The following is a 15,892-nucleotide window of genomic DNA, read 5'->3' on the forward strand; positions in this document are numbered from 1 at the left end:
AGGGTATTGTTGTGTTCTTCTTAGCCAATCAGAGAGGCGAAGCGGGCCCACCGTCTGCCAATAGACTGCGAGATCAGGGCCCGCGACGGTTAAACGGGGCCGAAGCCAGCGGTGGCGGGTCAGTGCTGCTTGGGGGCTTCTCCGTCCAGGTCCCTGGAGCTCCTGGTCCCTGGAGCTCCTGGTCCCTGGAGCTCCGCACTTGGGGGCGCAACCTGCGTGAGGCAGCGCGACTCTGGCGTCTGGCCGGCCATGCCGTCCCGGGCTGAGGACTATGAAGTGTTGTACACCATTGGCACAGGCTCCTATGGCCGCTGCCAGAAGATCCGGAGGAAGAGTGATGGCAAGGTGAGCGTGGCCCTTCCTTGTGCCCGCCCCTGCTTAGGTTTCGTTTCCCCGGGGTGAGCGCCCTGCGCCACCGAAGGGAACTGAGAGGGCTGAGGAAGTGGGTGCCCGGAAGACTAAGCTGTCTTTCCTGGGTCTGCATCTGACAGCCTGTCCTGGGTCGCTTAAAGGATGGGAGACCGCGTCTTTTGATATATGTATTTCCATCTTTTCCTGTTTCTCTCCCCATTTCTCTTTCTCCTGCTATGGCTTGCTAAGGACCTTCCATTGGTGACACGTAGCTAATTCCTGAGCTGTTTTTAGAGCTCTAAGAGTGGCCCTCTCAGGCACAAGAAAGGGGCAAGACTACCAGAACCCGAAGCTTTGTATCTGCAGTCAGACTCCCTCAAAATACCCATTATTCGGATTATTGGATTCATATTTCCCAATGTATATAGGTAGATCTTTTACAGAAAGTAACATTGGACAGGAAACTGCCTGGCTGCTGATGGAGGGATCTTTACCAAGGTGTCTCATCCTGGGAAAACACGACTGGGGTTGAATGGGGCAGGGACTTTGACCACCTCCACCCCAATTTTGACTAAAGTACCTTTTTGCCAACTTCCCACTAATGAACTGAGGGTAGGGGTTGGGGGAGGCCTCATGTGCCTCATTCCCCTTTATCTCCCTACAACATCATTTACTGCTTAGAAATTGGAGGAAGATGATGGAAGTAAACTCACAGCTCCTTAAGTTCATTGAACTAAATTAGATAATGACCTTGATTGTAGGATATAATTAAAAGGGAGGTAATTTTTTAAATCTTGGAACTTTCATTCTTTGTTTTTGAGCATAATGAGTTCATTCATACCTTGGAAATTCTTATTTCAGATATTAGTTTGGAAAGAACTTGACTATGGCTCCATGACAGAAGCTGAGAAACAAATGCTTGTTTCTGAAGTGAATTTGCTTCGTGAACTGAAACATCCAAACATCGTTCGTTACTATGATCGGATTATTGACCGGACCAATACAACACTGTACATTGTAATGGAATATTGTGAAGGAGGGGATCTAGCTAGTGTAATTACAAAGGGAACCAAGGAAAGGTAAGCATAATCTTTTAAAAATGTAAGCTGAAATTGGTCTAGTTTCATTTATTTTAAGCATCTTGTTTTAGGATCAGTAATATGGAAGAGTGTACTTGTATTTGTTTCGTAGGTCCATAGTACTTTAGAAAATTCCCGGTGAATCAACACCCATATTTTATATCAAAATAACAATTTATAGGCTGAGTGTGGTGGCTCACACCTGTAATCCCAACACTTTGGGAGGCTGATGCGGGAGGATCACTTGAGCCCAGGATTTCAAGACCAGCCTGGGCAACATAGTGGGACCCTGTTTGTACAAAAATTAACCAGGTATGGTGACATGTGCCTGTAGTCCAAGCTGCTTGGGGGGCTGAGGCAAGTGGATTACTTGAGCCTGGGAGGTCAAGGCTGCAGTGAGCCATGATCATGCCACTGCATTCCAGCCTGGGTGACAGAGCAAGACCCTGTCTCAAAAAATATAAATAAATAAATAAATAAATAATTTCCCTATTTGTACACTGGATAATTTATATCATCCCATCTTGGCAATGATTTTTTTGAAGTTATATGCTGTATAACTGCTTTGGTTTCAGGCAATACTTAGATGAAGAATTTGTTCTTCGAGTGATGACTCAGTTGACTCTGGCCCTAAAGGAATGCCACAGACGAAGTGATGGTGGTCATACTGTATTGCATCGGGATCTGAAACCAGCCAATGTTTTCCTGGATGGCAAGCAAAACGTCAAGCTTGGAGACTTTGGGCTAGCTAGAATATTAAACCACGACACGAGTTTTGCAAAAACATTTGTTGGCACACCTTATTACATGTCTCCTGTAAGTATTTCAGAATTTAGATACTTTTTAAAACATATTTTATTTTTGTTTTCTTGTTTGTTTGTTTTTGAGACAGAGTCTCGCTCTGTTGCCCAGGCTGGAGTGCAGTGGTGTGATCTTGGCTCACTGCAACCTCTGCCTCCTGGGTTCAAAGGATTCTCCTGCATCAGCCTCCCGAGTAGAGTAGCTGGGACTACAGGTGCATGTCACCATGTCCGGCTAATGTTTGTATGTTTAGTAGAGACAAGTTTTCATCATGTTGGCCAGGCTGGTCTCGAACTCCTGACCTCAAGCGATCTGCCCACCTCAGCCTCCCAGTGTTGGGATTACAGGCGTGAGCCACCATGCCCAGCCAAAACATCTTTTAATGTTAAGCATTCTGAAGCAGGGAAATTGAGTTTTCTGTTTGTTTAGTAATATCTAGTAGCCAAGAATTGAAAATACTGTTACATTTTTCCACATGGACCACCAGACCAATAAAGTTTATATCAGTTTTTGTTTGCTGCATGAGTTATGTGCATTAATGTAAATATGATGAAGACAGATTCCTAGTCTAAGGTTTGCACTGTTTGTCATCTCTCACTGGGTTCAATTTTTTGAGCATTCTTGCAAATTAAAGCATATTCAGTTCAAGCTTTTATGGAATGATTACGATGCATTAAACTCAAGGATTACAAAAATGAAATGGATTTTGTCCCTGCCCTCGAGTTGTTTCCCAGTGTGTAGGTTCTGGTTATCTGCATCAGACTCACTTGGAGTGTTTGTTTAAAATGCAGAGTTCTGGGTCCCAAACCCAAACCCAAATCCATCAAGTGAATTTCGATCTCTGGGTAGGTTCTTGAACTCTGTTTTTTTTTTTTTTTTTTTAAATATTGTACTTCTTATTTTAGACTTTGCATTTTAACAGGCTCTGTAAATGATTCTTGTGCATGCAGAATCAGAGCTCAGGAAGTTTGCTCACTTCAGATAGCACGTTTTTACAATGTTAACTTTTTGTACATGTTATTTTTTTGTGCCTTTTCCTGAAATATCTTGCTGAGTCCACTCACCAGTTACCTCAATTGCTGGATATTTTGTTTCCAAAATGTTTCACCATTCTTAGAAGTACTGCTCTGCACATCTTTGTATGAATTATTCTTTCTTCCTTTTTGGTTATTTCCTTGGAGTGTAGTTCATAAAATGAAATTGCTGGGATAAATGTTTATGGCTGTTATTAGATATTGCCTGATGGCTTTTAAAAAGTTTAAGTCAATCGTGATAGCACTAATGTGTTAGTATATGACATCTGAACAGATAAAGATGAAGAAATATTTATTAGTATTTTAGTAGTTCACCTTTCTAGGATTTTCCAAATACTTATAAATATGTTAACAGATCTGACTATAGTATAAAACTTTGTAAATTAATGATTTTGGTTTTGACTAAGAATAGCCAGAACAGTACCATTTTCTCACTGTATCAAATTCCAAATAGAATGTTTTTAACATAAAGGACAATTATCCAGAAGTGGTTCTTGGAAAATTTGAAACCTATTCTTTTGTTCCTTTTCCCTCCTGCCCTTGTAATTAGAGTGGTTCAGCTTTCCTAAGGCACTGATTGTCAAAAAGTGGCATCAGACTCACCAGTTGGACTTTAAAACACTAACCAGCCACTAGAGATTGCTTCTATTCCCTCTGTTGAGAATAAGAGCTCTGGTAGGCTGTTGTTACTGTAGATGTGGAAGAAAGGCAAACAATAAAATAGGTAATGATAATATTAGGTACTACTGTGATTTATGCAGTGGACTGAGAAAAAATATAAATGGATAATTCAATTAGCTATTTATGTCTATATCCATTTAAATGTGGACTAGATACATATTTTGACTATTCTTAAATTTCCTCTAGTTCTTTTAAAATGGTGTTTCTTAATTTGCCTTGAGAATAGAAGTCTCTCATATTCACCTCTGTATTGTCAGTGCCTAGTCTATACTAAGCACTTTCATTTGTGAATGAAAAATGAGTGAATGAATTATATATGATGGAGTGTATTGGGACAAGATCATTGCCTTTTTTCCATTATAAATTTCAAGATAAAGTTTAAGCTAAAAACTTTGAGGTTCTGTTTTTATCTCAGGAGTAATTTAATGTCTTTTATAAGTTTCAAAACAAAATAAACTCTTAACACCTTCCACTTTCTTACCCTTTTTCCCTGTATAGGAACAAATGAATCGCATGTCCTACAATGAGAAATCAGATATCTGGTCATTGGGCTGCTTGCTGTATGAGTTATGTGCATTAATGTAAGTATGAAGAAGACGGATTCCTAGTCTAAGGTTTGTACTGTTTGTCACATTTCACTGGGTTCAGTTTTTTGAGCCTCTGTGCTAACGAAAGTATGTTCAAGTCTGAAAGAATTGTACCCTGGGTAAAATTAAGGTAGATGAACAGGCTAAAAGAAACTATTCACAAATTAAAACTATAAGCCATGAGGCTGGGTCTTGACTGTTCAAGGGTCTTGGCTGGTTAGGTGCTTTCCTGTTAGATTGACACTTAGCTCAAGGGAGAGCACATAGGTCAGGCAGGTAAGGTAAAGCTACTGTAAGGATGTGGAAGAAATGAAACAAGACTGGGGTAGAGGTCTGGGGATCTGTAGAGCAGGGAAGAGCTCCAATTCTTTCCCTTTGTTCTTTTCATTTTTTTTTCCTTTGAAACTATTCTGTAGAGCAGTGATTCTCAACCAGGGATAAGGGAAGCAAATTTGCCTCTTATGGGGCATTTGATGATGTTTGGATACATTTTTAGTTATCACAGCTGGGGAGTGCTCCTGGAATCTACAGGGTAGAGGGCAGGGAGGCTACAAAGTACCTATAATGCACAGGACAGCCCCCCACAACAAAGAATTATATGACCTCAAATGTCAATGGTGCCAAGGTTGGGAAACTTACTTATAAGAAGAAAATCCCAGAAGTAGAAACTTAAATACAAACTGGAGCTTAAGCTGTGCTTTGGATTTGGTTCCTATTGTATATTTTCATTTTTACAATTTGAAAATGTCTTCATCGTCTTCTTCTTCTTTTTTAATCCTAGGCCTCCATTTACAGCTTTTAGCCAGAAAGAACTCGCTGGGAAAATCAGAGAAGGCAAATTCAGGCGAATTCCATACCGTTACTCTGATGAATTGAATGAAATTATTACGAGGATGTTAAACTTAAAGGTAAAGATGCTAAGATGATATATTGTCTGTTTCTAGCTGTCAGTTAAGTGTTGGAGCATACATTCTCTCTTGTAGATCAATGGAGACTGAAGAAACATTAAATATACTTTCTTAGCTAAATTTACTGTGTTAACACAAGTGAAAACATATGTAAATTTGGCAAATTGCACATCCTTGCTGGCCCACCTTCTGCGCTTTCTTTATTTCTCCTCCCACTCTGCCATGCTAGCAGATGGTTGGTAGCAAGGAAAGATTGCAAAAAGAATTCAAATTCTCCTTCCCCTTGTCCTTGCCTACCTCACAGTGGCAGGTAGTGAGGGAAGGGGCCAGAAATAAGAGTTTATTACTCTGCCTCTAGCTCTAATTGAGAGATTAGAGACCAGAAGAAGGGGAGGGGTGATGGAGGGTGGAGGGAGGACAGCAAAAAAGCAGAGGGAAAATCAATAAAGAGATGATGTGGAAAAACTCTGGCTATAGAATGGGGAAGGAGATGTTCTGGGGATCAGGCTGACATAAGAGAAGAAGGAAAATGCTGTAGGATCACAGACAAGGGTACAGATGAAGTGACAGGATTGAGAGTCAGTGAGACAGTATCTTGCTAAATGTAGTTTAGAGACGCAAGGGCAGTACTTCCCCTAAAACAGACCCTAGCAATACTACCAAGCACCAGCACAAGATGTGCCAGTCTTCAGGGATTGAACCTTCTTAGAAAGGTGAAAAGAGGAAAAGGGAAAAAAGGTAAGTTAACATCTGCATTACCTTGTGGACCCAGAACCTCATGAGTTAAAACCACCTGTGAACTTATTTTTCCAAGTGTTTAAGACCTAGCCATAAAGGAGTCCTTTCTTTTGTCTTGGAAATACTTATATGTCCTTTTATTTTAACTGCTGTCTTAGGAGGACTATTCTGTTATGCAATCTGACTATAACACTTGAGTATTTTTTTCCCCAGGATTACCATCGACCTTCTGTTGAAGAAATTCTTGAGAACCCTTTAATAGCAGATTTGGTTGCAGACGAGCAAAGAAGAAATCTTGAGAGAAGAGGGCGACAATTAGGAGAGCCAGAAAAATCGCAGGATTCCAGCCCTGTATCGAGTGAGCTGAAACTAAAGGAAATTCAGTTACAGGAGCGAGAGCGAGCTCTCAAAGCAAGAGAAGAAAGATTGGAGCGTAAGTCTGAATGGGGATGAAAGCAAAGGAGAACTACCAAGTGGGTTATTTTGATGTGTCTGAATATCTCTTTGAGCAGAATATTTTATACATACAGATCTTATTACAAGCTTTTGAAAAATACTTGAGAAACCAAAATATGTATTGTAGACTTTTTAATAATCAGGCTTGCTGGCACCTTCATGTTGGACATCTTTCTCTGAGATCAGTTGCTAGTTATATATTATTGGGCCTTAACTGTGATGGCCCTAATAAGATAGCCTTGTATTTTACTCTAGAGTTACTTTTTTCTTTTTCGTCTCTACTATGAATACCCTAATGTTTTCCCACTGTAAAGGAAGGTCTTAAAATTGCTGCTTTCCATAATAAAAAACCATGACTTTTGTCTTTTGAAATGGCCACTCCAACAGAATTCCAGGTCCAAAACCCTACAGTACGTAGATGAGATATGTTCAGGCAATTCTTTTCTTTTTTTTTTAACTTTTTATTTTTGAAAATGAGATGGGGTCTCACTATATTGCCCAGGCTGGTCTTGAACTCCTGAGCTCAAGCGATCCTCCCACCTTGCCTCCCAAAGTGCTGGGATTACAGGTGTGACCTACCACACCTGGTCTGTTCAGGCAGTTCAATAGAGAATCTAGATACAAGATATTTTAAGTCTATAAATAATACTCTGTTGGGTATTAACATTGACTTATGAGTATTAACTGATTATGTGCTAATTTAGTTTTGATATTGAAAGTGTGTCTACTCCACCAAGATGAGAGCTACTAGCAAGCATTTAGGGTTATGCAAGGTAGCTACAGAGTGAGGTTCTTCATTTTAACATCAGGAGACGAGAGATGGGGTCGTATTTGTCACCTGTCACCCTCATGACTCACCTGATTTTACTTCTGCAGCTTTATGCCCAATCCAGGCTTTAAATAATGAAATATTGTATAGTCCTGTGAGATATGCTTACTGTATAGGTACAACCTATACTTACTTGGAAACCTCTGGAAAAAATAAGAAAACTTTTTCTTATAACTTTCCCCAGTGTTTCATAATTTCTTTTTTTTTTTTTTTTGAGATGGAATTTCACTCTTGTTGACCAGGCTGAAGTGCAGTGGCACCATCTTGGCTCATTGCAACCTCCACCTCCTGGGTTCAAGCAGTTCTCCTGCCTCAGCCTCCTGAGTAGCTGGGATTACAGGCGCCTGCCACCATGCCTGGCTAATTTTTGTATTTTTTAGTGGAGATGGGGTTTTGCCATGTTAACTCGGCTAGTCTTGAACTCCTGACCTCAGGTGATCCACCTGCCTCGGCCTCCCAAAGTGTTGGGATTACAGGCGTGAGCCACTGTGCCCAGCCATAATTTCATATAGCAACTGAAATCTGAATACTTTCTGAATTTTGGGCCATGAATAAATAGTAACCTTTGTTATTAATACTAATCCTATGAACTACTGCCTAACCGAATTGTGTTTTTTTTCTTTTATTTGGGTGTGGTCATTCAAGAAGAAGAAGGAGATTTTTGTACTGTGAGGCCAGATCATGCCCTGAAAATTAGCTGTTGCCTGTCTTCAGTGAAGAGCAGAGATAGCTTTAGTTTTTTGTTTTCTCAAATAAGTTACTCCCAGAAAAGATGACCAAAGGTTGAAGCTAACTTTGTATTTGTTTAAATAAGTCCTTTCAAGAAAATCTAAGATAACAGACAGCCTACTAAAACACTCAATTAAAAACTAACATAATCAGATTGACTGAGGCACAGTGAGAATCCTTTCCCCAAACATTGCTTATCAGTATCAGGCATGCTAGTGGTGATAAGATTGCCAAATGTAAATTGTTTTTTAGTCAAAGTCACTTGTTAATTTTTTTTTTCTTTGTCCATTCTCTTTTTAAAGAGAAAGAACAGGAGCTTTGTGTTCGTGAGAGACTAGCAGAGGACAAACTGGCTAGAGCAGAAAATCTGTTGAAGAACTACAGCTTGCTAAAGGAACGGAAGTTCCTGTCTCTGGCAAGTAGTCCAGGTATGAGAATCAACTCAGTCAACAGAAGCTGGTGCTACAAATGAAGATATGTGCACCAGTGATGCTCCCAAAGTGGCTTAGGTAGCCCTTTTCATTTACAAAGTCTCAAATTTTAAGACGGATTTCATTGAATATATGCATTTCATTGGAAACAAAATTCTGTTATAGCAATGATTTATTTCCTGGGTTCATAGACCTGAGGCAATGAGTCATAGAATTTCATGTTTGATTTTCTTTAGCTTATCAAACTACATGTTTAGTAATTGATACTTATTTTTATTTTTTTTATTTTTTAATTTTTTTTTGAGATGGAGTCTCACTCTGTAGCCCAGGCTGGAGTGCAGTGGCACGATCTCCGCTTACTGCAAGCTCCACCTCCTGGGTTCACGCCATTCTCCTGCCTCAGCCTCCCAAGTAGCTGGGACTACAGATGCCCGCCACCACGCCTAGCTAATTTTTTGTATTTTTAGTAGAGACGGGGTTTCACCGTGTTAGCCAGGATGGTCTTGATCTCCTGACCTCGTGATCCGCCTGCCTTGGCCTCCCAATGTGCTGGGATTACAGGCATGAGCCACCCCGCCCAGCCGATACTTATTTTTAAAAATGAGGGCATTTATAAAACTATTGTGTGTTTCAGATTTCAGAGAAATAAACTGCATTTCAAGTAAAAATCAACATTTTAATACTGCCATGCCTCATCTTTCGTAGAAAGCATGGCTTAAAAGGCATGATAAGCCACCTGCAGAATAGGCTGTCACGTTTGAATCTTTGCTAACACCCTTTCAAGTTGAAAGATATTTGTCGAAATTTGATTGTTTAATATCTACATATGTTCTCTGCATTTCCTTCTTTATTTAAAGTCTGGTATGTAGATATTCAGCTTTCTCAGGGCTCTGCCTTTGTGTGGCATTTTCCCTTCACTCTGCCGCACTGAGATGTGGTTATCGTATATACCAGTGAACCATTGTCTAACATTCTCCATTTTATAGAAACCCTCAATCTGATTTAACTGACTCTTTAAGATTATGTAAAATGCAAACTGTGAAACATCTTTTTGCTTGATTTCTTTATGACATAAACTAACTGTTAAAAGTTGTTGGTTTCAAAAATCGAGCATCTGAATTTTCAATAAAATTTAGAGTTTTTATAACTCCCTTATTCCATGTAGGACAGCATATATGAAAGCTATTATTCCCATCTTTAATAAATTGAGATGTAATGTGGTCAATTTAGTGAGCATTGGCAGCATTTTGTAAATGGAACAGACAAAAAAACCCTACTTAAGTTAGGTTGATGATCACAATAACTTTGTAGTGAATAAGTGATGGAAAGAAATGAAACTACTGATAGAAGTAAATGAAACAAGGATTATATGAAACTTTGGCTTCATCTCTGTTAAAATACCTTCTTTTTTCTTAATATTGCCATCTACCATTTCAATATTGTAAAAATATTTATTTTGGCTTTTCATAGATTCCACACTGTCATCCATAAAGACAAAATAAACTTTAATCATGATTAGGGTGATAAAATGAGGAGAAAATTTTACCTGGATGAATTTCATGCATCAAACCCATTGCAGGGAATTACTTAAGACCCTGTTGGGGATGGCTCTTCAGTTAAAGAGTTTATTTACATTTGCCCTGATAGTCTTTGAGCAAAAGATGAAAATAGCTAAGTAAGGATGATGTGTTTTACTTTATAGGAAACACAGATAAGTATGGGGATCTACTTATATGTGAATCATGGCAAATATTTAAAATGAGCCATAGGAATCAAGTATCCACTGGGGCAAGCAGACATTTTAGAGTATTGAGTGCTGAAAGTAGTGAACACATCAGAGCTATAAGATAAGCATCATAGCAGTGGGGAATGGGTACCATTCTGAACTCAGGATGTTAGAAATATCCTCTCCCCATCCTTGGGCTATAAAATCCACACATGAGGAAGCCATCACAAGTATATTGAAATCATCACAGCAAGCAGCAGTGTCTTTTTTTAAAGCTGTTCTTTTCTTATTTGATGAAATATTAATTCTTCTATTTAATGGAAGAATTTTAAAAATGTTTTAAAAACACTTTCTTTCTTATAAAACTGTCCCATTAAGAGCCAAGTGTGGTGGTGCACCTATAGTCCCAGCTACTCTGGGGGCTCAGGCAGGAAGATCACTTGAGCCGAGGCATCCGAGGCTGTAGTGCACTACAGCTGCACCTGTGAATAGCCACTGCACTCCAGCCTGGACAACATGGCAAGACCCCATCTCAAACAAAAACAAAAACAAAATAAAACTCCCATTAGTAAGACAATGTTGACTTACAAATGTAAAGGTATTTGTGGTAATAAGAAGGTGGATAGAGTTGAAACAGTGGAGATAAGGTCTAAAGGCAATCCAGTTTGCTTTGAAGCAGAAGTGATGTATGAAGCACGAAGTCATAGGACCCTTGGAAGGCAGTGCATCTGTGTGCCAGCCTTTCCTATTCTTCTGCTTGGAGCACTCTTCATCCAGACAGCCCTGTGGCTTCTTACTTCAGAAATGACTGTATGAGGCTTTGTATCATTACAGCCACCACCCAGCATGTCCCTGTTTCCAGGGCTGTTTTTCCTAATAGCACATATTACCATCAAATATTCCCCACCAGTACTTGTTTATTTGTGTTTGGTTTATCTCCTCCTACTAGAATAGGCCTTTGTTTGGTTCACAGTGGCCCATCCTACGAGCTCAGTAAATATTCGAACATATTTCCTTTAACACAAAGGAAAAATAAAAAGATTCTAGAATCTATAAGCCTCCAGCCCCCAGTAATTCTGTCAGCAGTTAATAGTGTTGCCACTTTAAGTAAATATGATTATTATTTATTTTTTCCATGTAAAGAATAGTTTACAGTTTTTACTACTTTTACTTGATTTACCTTTTCCACACTGAATTTGTTTAGGTTCTTTTGGAAACAGATTTCTGGTCCATTAAGATGCTTTGAACTAAGTGTTCTTGAACATTTAAGCAAAACTGTAGGTGTTCTCTATTAAAAAAACAAAAAGCAAAAACAAAAAAAAAACTCTGCTTCTATACTTTTCTGTAGGTAAGGTGTTCTGCATAGAATGGCACTTATTTTTAAGGATAGAGATAAATAACATTGATTTCCAAAAGTTTTATATTGTCCATAATACTCAGTGTGTTTAACTTTAAGAGTAAAATTGATTGTTGGTTGTTAAGAGAATAAAACTTACGTTCCTTGAATTTTGGCACATTCCAATATTATTTTTTCAATGCTGTGGATTAAAAGGCTTATTTCTGCCAGTCCTACACCCCTAACCTCCTGTCCCAGAGAAAATAAAACAGGCATCTAGATTTCAAATGTGAGCCATAAGAGCAAATACTTTTTGATGAGTATAAGTATGAAGGAGTTGAATTCTGTTCAGGTAACTCAAAGCCCTTTTTCTTTTTCCTTCTAAAGAACTTCTTAATCTTCCATCCTCAGTAATTAAGAAGAAAGTTCATTTCAGTGGGGAAAGTAAAGAGAACATCATGAGGAGTGAGAAATCTGAGAGTCAGCTCACATCTAAGTCCAAGTGCAAGGACCTGAAGAAAAGGCTTCATGCTGCCCAGCTGCGGGCTCAAGCCCTGTCAGATATTGAGAAAAATTACCAACTGAAAAGCAGACAGATCCTGGGCATGCGCTAGCCAGGTAGAGAGACACAGAGCTGTGTACAGGATGTAATATTACCAGCCTTTAAAGACTGATATTCAAATGCTGTAGTGTTAAATACTTGGTTCCATGATCCATGCCTTTCTGTATAGTACACATGATATTTTGGAATTGGTTTCGCTGTTCTTCAGCAACTATTGTACAAAATGTTCACATTTAATTTTTCTTTTGTCTTTTAAGAACATATTATAAAAAGAATATTTTGTTTGGGCTTTTAATCCTGTGTGTGATTACTAGTAGGAACATGAGATGTGACATTCTAAATCTTGGGAGAAAAAATAATGTTAGGAAAAAAATATTTATGCAGGAGTAGCACTCACTGAATAGTTTTAAATGACTTGAGTGGTATGCTTACAATTGTCATGTCTAGATTTAAATTTTAAGTCTGAGATTTTAAATGTTTTTGAGCTTAGAAAACCTAGTTGGATGCAATTTGGTCATTAATACCATGACATCTTGCTTATAAATATTCCATTGCTCTGTAGTTCAAATCTATTAGCTTTGTGAAAATTCATCACTGTGATGTCTGTATTTTTTTTTTTCTGTTTAACAGAATATGAGCTGTCTGTCATTTACCTACTTCTTTCCCACTAAATAAAAGAATTCTTTAGTTTCCCTGTATTTATGTGTCTTGAATTTGTTGGTCTCTTAGTTGATGGGAGTTGTGTTTATGATTTGTAGGTCTTCATTGTAGGGTATGGAAGGAAACATGGATCTGATGCTCAAGGGAGTGGCATTCCAGTCCTAAACTGTATGGCCCTTTACCTCCCATCTCATTAATCCATGTATGCAAGCCAGTGGTCCTTAACAGGGTGATTTTGTTCCTCAAGGGACGTTTGGCAATGTCTGGGGGCGTTTTTGATTGTCATGATTTGTGGTAGGGTGCTGCTGGCTGCTAGTGGGTACAGGCCAGGGACACTATAAACATTTTACAATGCACAGGACAGCCTCTGACAACAAAATGTCAATGGGTTTGGATCATAATCCTGAATGACACAATCTCAAATGCGAAAATCCTGAAAGACCAAAATCCCTAATGTCTTAAATCCCAAAAGATCAAAATCCCTAACGTGTGAACTTCCAAAATCACAATCCTGAAAGATTAAAATCCCAGATGTTAAAATCCTGAAAGCCAAATTCGAAGTCAGGGATTAGTGCAGTTTCAGCTGTATACAGGATAATTGCATCACGTTAGGCAGAACTGTTACCTTGTTATTGTCTTCATTGGAAATTAAGTATGGTTTAAGAGATGTGGATGGATATCGAGTTGATAAGGGGTGAATTTGTTGATTTATGTGTCAACTTGACTGAATTAAGGAATCCCTAGAAATCTGGTAAAGCATTATTTTAGGTGTGTCTGTGAGGGTGTTTCCAGAGGAGGTTAATATGTGAGTCTCAGTAGACTAGGTGGGTTATATCTTTCCTCAATGTTTAGTGTTTTGAAGATCATAAAAGCTTTTCAGGTGGAAAGTACAAGAAATCTCTCCTGCCAAATTATTCAGTTATGTACAAATTCTGCTCCTTCATGAATAGTGCCACGCTTGTCTTCAAAAAATGCCCTTTGTCAGAGAATAAAATTCGACAAGCTGAACAACATTGTGAACCAAAGACACTTGCTGATATTGAGGTTCCTCCAGTGTTACAAAACTCATTAACCAAACTGTTCTTGGTTAGGGATTTGACTGTCGAAGATAGACTGCTTATATTTACCACTAAATCTAACAGAAAAACTGTCATGTTTCATTTTGGCTAGTGGACGGCACTTTCAAAACTGTCCCCACTGGTTTTTATCAACTATACATGATTCATGCCCCTGTTGGTTCTGAAGATTCTAGAACTTATCTAGTCATTTAAACAATTTTTTGAAGACTTGCTGCACTTTGCAGAAGATAATAGCTTTCGATTGAATCCCCAAACCGTAACAACAGATTTGGAATTAGGTGTGATCAAAGATTCTAAAAGTGAATTTCAAAGTGTTACCAATAAAGTTTGTTTTTTTTTCCATTCAGCCCAATGCATTTGATAGAAAATTAGATGAGTAGATAGGCCATGAGATACAGCAATGACAAAAACTTCAGTTTAGAAGCAGGAACCCGCATCTAGGAATAGAGCCCTTTGCTCCTCCCTCAGAATGAATAGAGACCAAAAATCAGATGCTTACGCCCAAGAAAAACAGGATTTCATTCAGCACTTCTCCCGGATTGTTAGGGTGCTGACTGAGAATGAGATGGGGCACCCAGAGACAGGAGATGCTATCACCCGGCTCAAGGAGGTCCTGGAGTATAATGCCATCGGAGGCAAGTTATCACCGGGGTTTGATGGTGCTTAGCATTCCAGGAGCTGGTGGAGCCGAGGAAACAGGATGCTGATAGTTTCCAGCGGACCCTGACTGTGGGTTGGTGTGTGGAACTGCTGCAAACTTTCTTCCTGGTGGCAGATGACATCACGGATTCATCCTTCACCCACTGGGGACAGATCTGCTGGTATCAGAAGCCGGGCGTGGGTTTGGATGCTGTCAATGATGCTATGCTTCTGGAAGCATGTATCTACTGCCTGCTAAAGCTCTATTGCTGGGAGCAGCCCTATTACCTGAACCTGATCAAGCTCTTCCTGCAGAGTTCCTATCAGAATGAGATTGGGCAGACCCTGGACCCCATCACAGCCCCCCAGGGCAATGTGGATCTTGGCAGATTCACGGAAAAGAAGTACAAATTGTCAAGTACAAGACAGCTTTCTACTCTTTCTACCTTCCTGTAGCTGCAGCCTGGCATATGGCAGGCATTGATGGCGAGAAGGCACACACCAATGCCAAGAAGATCCTGCTGGAGATGGGAGAGTTCTTTAAGATTCAGGATGATCACTTTGACCTCTTTGGGGACTCCACCGTGACTGACAAAGTTGGCACTGACATCTAGGACAACAGATGCAGCTGGCTGGTGGTTCAGTGTCTGCAATGGGCCACTCCGAAACAGTACCAGATCCTGAAGGAGAATTATGGGCAGAAGGAAGCCGAGAAGGTGGCCCAGGAGAGGGCACTATATGAGGAGCTAGATCTGCTGGCCATGTTCTTGCAGTATGAGGATGACAGTTACAGCCACATTATGGGTCTCATTGAACAGTACGCAATGACCCTGCCCCCAGCCATCTTTCTGGGGCTGGCACGCAAAATCTACAAGTAGAAAAAATGACCTAGAAACTGCAAGGGCAGGGAGAGGAGGCTCTCAATAAATTACTGTGTAACCTTGAAAACAAAACAAAAAACTTCAGTTTAAAAATGCACTTTCCAGCTGGGCATGGTGGCCAAGGAGGGAGGATCGCTTGAACTTAGAAATTCCGTAACAGCCTGGGCAATGTAGTGAGACACTGTCTCTAGAAATAATTTTTTTAAAAGTCAGCCAGGTGTGGCGTGTCCCTGTGGTCCCAGCTACTTGGAAGGTTGAGGCAGGAGGATTGTCTGAGCCCGGGAGGTGGAGGCTGCAGTGAGCTGTGATCAAGCCACTGTACTCCAGCCTGGGAGACAGAGAGAGACCCTGTCTCTTAAAGGGCGGGTGGCGGGGGGAAGGGGGT

At 39.8% G+C, this 15,892-nt stretch overlaps 1 protein-coding gene and 1 pseudogene across 2 annotated transcripts; both read left to right on the forward strand.

The window, feature by feature from the left end:
* Positions 1 to 25: 25 nt before the first annotated feature.
* NEK2 (NIMA related kinase 2) lies at positions 26 to 12,946 on the forward strand. 2 transcript variants are annotated; one of them, XM_002809490.5, is made up of 8 exons: positions 26 to 345; positions 1,213 to 1,430; positions 2,006 to 2,246; positions 4,445 to 4,527; positions 5,315 to 5,441; positions 6,393 to 6,612; positions 8,496 to 8,621; positions 12,074 to 12,946. In XM_002809490.5, the coding sequence occupies exons 1-8, from the start codon at positions 250 to 252 to the stop codon at positions 12,298 to 12,300; spliced, it is 1,338 nt and encodes a 445-aa protein (XP_002809536.1). In that variant the 5' UTR covers positions 26 to 249; the 3' UTR covers positions 12,301 to 12,946. The 2 variants fall into 2 exon arrangements, with proteins under 2 accessions (XP_002809536.1, XP_009236261.1); XM_009237986.4 differs by having other exon boundaries at positions 73 to 345; positions 12,098 to 12,946.
* A 101-nt stretch (positions 12,947 to 13,047) lies between these two features.
* LOC100451518 (farnesyl pyrophosphate synthase-like) lies at positions 13,048 to 15,513 on the forward strand (annotated as a pseudogene).
* Positions 15,514 to 15,892: the final 379 nt, after the last annotated feature.

The sequence above is a fragment of the Pongo abelii genome, chromosome 1 (assembly GCF_028885655.2).
Source record: "Pongo abelii isolate AG06213 chromosome 1, NHGRI_mPonAbe1-v2.0_pri, whole genome shotgun sequence".
Taxonomy (NCBI): domain Eukaryota; kingdom Metazoa; phylum Chordata; class Mammalia; order Primates; family Hominidae; genus Pongo; species Pongo abelii.

Coding starts and splice junctions, on each gene's coding strand:
- NEK2 (XM_002809490.5), top strand. CDS start 250: ATGCCGTCCCGGGCTGAGGACTATGAAGTGTTGTACACCATTGGCACA. Junction 6,613..8,495: donor AAGAGAAGAAAGATTGGAGC/GTAAGTCTGAAT, acceptor CTCTTTTTAAAG/AGAAAGAACAGGAGCTTTGT. Junction 8,622..12,073: donor GTCTCTGGCAAGTAGTCCAG/GTATGAGAATCA, acceptor TTCCTTCTAAAG/AACTTCTTAATCTTCCATCC.